The sequence below is a fragment of the Plectropomus leopardus genome, chromosome 1 (assembly GCF_008729295.1).
Source record: "Plectropomus leopardus isolate mb chromosome 1, YSFRI_Pleo_2.0, whole genome shotgun sequence".
In the NCBI taxonomy this organism is placed as follows: Eukaryota; Metazoa; Chordata; class Actinopteri; order Perciformes; family Serranidae; genus Plectropomus; species Plectropomus leopardus.
The window spans coordinates 16,777,070-16,783,069 of NC_056463.1; the positions used below are offsets into that span (position 1 = coordinate 16,777,070).

Sequence of the window (6,000 nt, forward strand, 5' to 3'; positions counted from 1 at the left end):
GGTGTAAGCAGGAATAAGCTAGTGTGCCGTATGTAGTATAGGTGTGTTTTACATTTCATATTTTTACACTGAAGCTGGTCGCTTTTGGGGTTTTTGACTCATCCTCCCTCAAACTATTGGGCAGGCTATGCTGTCTACAGTGAGCCAGACTGCACCGATCACCCTTTGCCATGTGCTGTCCTCAAAATGACCTTGATTTTGCCCAAGAGGATTCCCCTTGACATTTTCAACACAGCTTCTCTGTGACATTTAATATCAATAACCCCTCTTCTACTGCCCATTGCACACATGACCATCTTGTATGAGTCACATTTAACATATTGAAATGTAGGCATGTGAAGCCCTTTGGGGAGTGTATCAACAGAGGACTGGATAAATGCCTTATAATCTGATGATGTAAGTCCTTGTCACAGACTCCAGACATTAGCCGTTCCATCCTCTGTTTATCACTTGACACATCAGCCCTGACTCTCCAAAAGGACGGGGAGCCTAAGACACAGAACAAAAACACCACCAAGAGTCTTTTCCTCTCTCTAGCACTTGGTCCTCTAATTACATTTCCCTCCTTCACTGATGTAAATGGGGATGTGTAATCATCAAAGCAAAATAGAGGCTGTTCTTGGCCCGCTGTGCAACTCTAATTAATACAACCTCCTTCATCAAATGCATTTTCCGCTTATTTCAGTCTGTCTTCGCAAAACATGAGTCTAAAGGCTAGAGGGACTGCTGATGCTCTAAATTATGTTTCTTTTTTGTGTTGCATTCACAAAAGTAAACAGGAATGGCTAAAGGCCAAAGACAAAGAAGAATGAGGCCAGCATTTACTGTAGTGAAGAGGAGTTCATTTCAGCTCATCCAGTTTTATATCAGTGAAATGATTGACTTGTTTGAATAGAAATGTAAAAAATAACCACTCAAATTCAGATTTAATTAATTAAATGACACTAACAAAAATTTGATTGGTAAAGATTGCATACAATTATAGTAATCATTGTAACATATGTCAACTATATTATTCTGCCTTTTAATGATGATCAAATTAAACACTTTGTTACTCCACTGCTTAGGTGTCATCCTGTCATCAAATGTCGTTCTACCAGCACAGCCAGACTATCGTCTCTGTGTCTCGCTCTCCCGGCTTTGATAACACTGTCCTTTCCTCTCTCCTTGGTGCCAGAGCAGGAACTCTGGCACCGCAAACTCTGGCACTGTCTTCATAGAAACACATCCTCCTCTAAACAGCAATTAAAGCATAAACTGTTATTTTGTAGAGTAGATCTGTCGTGACATGAAACTAAAGGCATTCTGCTTTCTCTCTGTTCATCCTTTTTGTTTTTGCCACGAGCGTCACAATTCAGTGAATGCTAAATATTTACTGAAACATAATACTAACCAAATGACCCAATGTTGCGAAATAATAGCACCTGTGACTTCTGAGACATGAAGTCAACACACCTATAGATGTTACTCTATTCCTGAAAAACCGCCCCGCAACATTTTATTACCGTTAATCATTAACTGTAGCTTTACGCGGTATGTGACTAATACTGGTGTTATGGCAGATGACAACAGCTCATCGGGTGGGAGAGGAAGAATGAGTGATGAAGCGCAGGAAAGGCTAACATAGTGGAGGGCAAGTCATATCTGTTTCACAGATAACTTATGGTAGGTCGGTCTCACTAGGACCAGCTTTGGATGCCTAATGTGCCTACTGTCTTTGCACTGTTAGCTAATCAGTGCTGTGACCCCTGAATAGGTCTTGTGTCTTTAAAGAGACGCACCTCTACTTCTATTTCTTCTCAATATTAAGATTAATATTAATATTAAGATCTGTTTGTATAAGAAACCCCCCATGAAAACCTCACTGATGCTGTAGGCTAGTTGTTAAATGCTAACAAAATACTTACTTTCATTTGTTTTTCCTTTGAATGCGTGTCTCCTTGTATCATGTTTTATCATCGTGTTTTGCAGGTCTGTGAATGTGGCAGAAGCTGATAAAATTGATTCAATTTCAAAGCGCCTGATGTTCTAATTGTTAATGGTAACCATTCTGGAATCAACATGTTGTAACACGATAACATAACGTAATTGTAATACTAAGTTATGATTCCGCTTGCAGACAGTATTGCCGAGCCCTGACCAATGCGTACACACCGGATGCATAAAAAATTGCATTGCGTCATTCATGTATTTGGTCGCTTGTTTATTTTTGGAGCAATTTCAACTTGCGCCAAGTGGCAAAGTACACATTTTTGTGTCCCTCGCGTCACATTCTTCGTGTCCATTGCGGCGCTCGGCCCGAATCTGTCCGCATCTTTGCATTGACTTTGAACGTAAACGTGGTAGCTTAGAATATTTCAGCTTTTCATAAAAATTCCCTTCATGAAAATTAACACTGCATGAGTTAGACTAGTGAAACAGGTTAGCTTGTGAAGGGGACAAAACTTCCATTTTTTTCTTTAAAAAACATATGAATGCAAAGTTGGCTATAACTGACATAAAGCTTTCCTATCATTAGAAAACACTGACCTTTAATTCATCACCTGAACAATTCTCTGCTGTCCAACAATCACAACCAAGCTGCCAAGACTCTCCATCAAGGCACCACGCAACATGACGTCTTCCACTCCTACGTTCCTGTTTTAATTTTCATCCAACTGATAGTAGTCTGATGTGGTCTCATTTGTAGTGATATTGAAGCCTCTGTTAATCTACTATTATTGCTTTTTAAAAACACTTCACAAAACACAGTGCAGAAAAGCTTTCGTTTTGAAACAGCAACAGAAACTGTGGTCTAAATTACTAAAAATATTGGCTGTGCTGAATCAAAAGATCAAGATCAAGATTACATCAAGATCCTGACATTTTCCAGCACTTCTTTATAGAGCTATCTGTTCAGACTCTTATTATCATGTTTTCCTAAAGGGAAACCACTCACAATGGTTTCACCTTTAATTGAAAGCAAAAAATGCTTAAAAGTTCTGGTCCTACTTGTTGCAACATTTTAACAAAGATTTCAAGAAAATACAGGATGATAGGAAATTGAAGAGGAAATACTGGAATTACAAATGAGCACAGGAAACGCTTTTGGCTCATTACCAAGTGCAAGGATAGTACAGTAGTATGGTTTATGTCAAGGTGTGACCAAGGCCATCGGTTACAGTACAGCATAACGTCACAAGCTGACACGACAGAGCTGGTTTCGTCTAACTGGAACAACCAACCAAACCTGAATATCAACACCTCTGTTAGACAAACACAGCACATTCCTCACTTGTCAAACTGAAAAAAATAAATCCCTTATTAGTAAATGACTATTGAATACTCTAATTTGAAGCTTGAGGCACTTAAAAAATCTATTCACTACAACTTTTTTCTAGTACTAATTGCTAATTTTATTAATAATTATGTGTAAAAAAAAAAAAAAAAAAAAAGTTGAGGAATATAGAGGTCACCTATGGATGAAAACCTACAGTATTTGTAGACTGTTCTGCTGTTAATCAGCACCTGGCCTAACCCAGTTTTTAACTATTTCTGCAGGGATGCTTCATTAATTACTTAAAATCTAAATAGAAATATAGAAATTGTTTAAGGCCTGACAGATATCCCTCTGGCTGTTTCTAACTGATGAACGGACAGCACTTACACACAGCAGGGACAGTGCTGCAGGCACAAAAAAACAGCCTATAGTAAGCTAGTGGTTCTCTAAAGTAGGTTTTGTGGATCTCAACTAGGACTTGAAGTGAGTGAATGAGCGTCCCAAATTTGTGAATGTTCTAAGTTATATAATATAAATAACATTATATCTAGTGTGAGTTCATTTACCTTAAGTCACAAGTTTGTTTGCAAAGATCTTACTTCAGGTAACAGGTGGCTCTTTCTCCCTGATTTTATCATCTCATTAAAATCAGTCTTTTATAAAACATAAACTGCACAAACTTAACATTAAGTACTGTGCAAAAGTCTTGGGCTACCTTGAACCTTGTAAGGTTATAAATCATAATATTTATTTCTCAGTAGTCTCCGTACTACATATACAACCAGAATATCCACTTGCATGTCTTTAACTCACAGACAGTACGAGACTTACAATAATAATTTTGGTATATTTAAACCAGGTTGCATTCAAGACATGTCCAAAGCTTAATAATGATTTTTTTAACTACCTGTTAGGGTTGTACCATGTTTCATGCTAAATACTGACTTCAGTTTGTATCTTAATGAGGAGTGCATATAAATACACACACACACACACACACACACATACATATATTTATATAAATTTGGCTTTCATATGGTAAAATTAATGAAATGTAGTTTGTTTATTGACTTTCATTGCTGTAAAAAAAGGATTAATTTGCAAAAGTTCTCAGAGGCTCATTTAGTTATTAGATCCATGGGGATATGCTGCTACCTTTTTTTAAAAATAAACTGTTAAGTTATGGACTACTAGGTATCAACAGGTAGCTGAGCAAGAGACCTACTATGAACACAGCTGGGTGACTTATCTGAGACTGCTTATCAGCACTAGCAGTCAGCTTAAGTGAGACTATTTTGAACCCAGTACAGTAGAAACAGCATGGCTGGTTGTAGGCTATGTTACTAGGTGTAGATTTCACAATAACCCTTAAAATAAAAACACTCAAACTCTTACTCTCTCTCCAACACACACAAACAAACACCACCGCCATTAGGCATACTATATTACTACTAACAACAAAGTTATATAGCTCAACTCCAGCACCATTTTCCTGTTTAGCTAGAGCTAGCTTTTCAGTTCATCACATTAGCTACACAAGCAAGCAGCATAACGTTGGTACAAAACACTTTATCCGGCCAGGTTACCAACCTTATTTGAAGCTTTGTTGGACATTTTACACTCCTATTCCGCTCCAAAAGTGGCAGGTTAAAAGTTGTTGGTGTCTTTGTGTTGATAATCACTTGCGGTATTTCCCTTCCAGTTGAATTTTCGCCCAGCTGCCGCCACGCCGGGCTACGTTGTTATTTTATTTTATCCAGGACGACGGGAAACATGTCACGAAAAGCCGAGTGGAAAGTCCAAAGTTCATTATCTTATCTTCGCTGCCTGAAACTCTAGCGTTAGTCCAGTCAGGTGCCGAGTCATGGAAGAAACTCGTGTTGGAAAAAATATGAAATAAGACCACCTTGATTTGACGTTTAGTCGCTAACCTCTGGATGAAAAGTTGGGGAGAGTAGGCATCACTCGGACGGTGTGCAGCAATGGCAGGCTGAGTAAACCTCTCCCTGCTCTGAGCAACGGCCGTGTCGTGTCTGGGCGGAGCGGACCATTGTATGTACAGAGGGGTGCAAGACTCTCGAAAAACGGGGGCATTGTCCGCTGACCGGGAAAAGTCTCCCCTAATATGCATTTTATGTTATGCAACACACGATTATGTATCATAAATTTCCAGTCTTCTCTACGCGCTGTTACTTATCTATCTTTATCAGGTTTTAAAAAGTCACCACCCCTGTTATCCCAGGAAAATAAACAGTCCGGGATACAATAAGAAGAAGCGACGCCGCTGTCCCTGCTGATGCTGAATGCTCACTTTCACTATGTGGTGATGGTGAGTGTTGTCTTGGTGTGTTACACAAGGACTAGTAGCCTCAAAATCACAAGGGTGTTGAGAAAAAACAAAGCCTATATTCCGTTAAAAAGGAGCTTAAATACTGCTCGGTAAAATAAGAATAAAAACAGGCTACATAAAGCCTGTCCTCACAACAAAACAGCAGTATATGTGAGCAGAATATTTAAAAAGTTAGTTGCATAAGAAATGACCAAAGCTGTTTTCATTCCCCGTGTTTATGGGAGTCCTTTTGAATACAAAATGAGTCAACAAAGTAAACAGAGAATCCTTTGGGGCTGTACTTTATATGTCAGAGTAGGGGGGTGGCTGCTGTGTGACTCCCCCCCAGAGCCACAAATATTATCCTTTGTGCCTCCCTGAGTGACTGGGGGAAAATTCATGACCCTCCCTC

At 39.0% G+C, this 6,000-nt stretch overlaps 1 protein-coding gene across 9 annotated transcripts in view; it reads right to left on the bottom strand.

Moving 5' to 3' along the window:
- LOC121950953 (tight junction protein ZO-1-like) overlaps positions 1-5,239 on the bottom strand; it is a 66,424-nt gene extending 61,185 nt beyond the window's left edge. For all 9 annotated transcript variants that reach the window (XM_042503726.1, XM_042502936.1, XM_042499793.1 and 6 more), the window contains exon 1: positions 4,850-5,239. In XM_042503726.1, the coding sequence (XP_042359660.1) occupies positions 4,850-4,873 (24 nt within the window). In that variant the 5' untranslated portion in view covers positions 4,874-5,239. The remainder of the gene's footprint in view (positions 1-4,849) is intronic.
- Between the last annotated feature and the right edge of the window lie 761 nt (positions 5,240-6,000).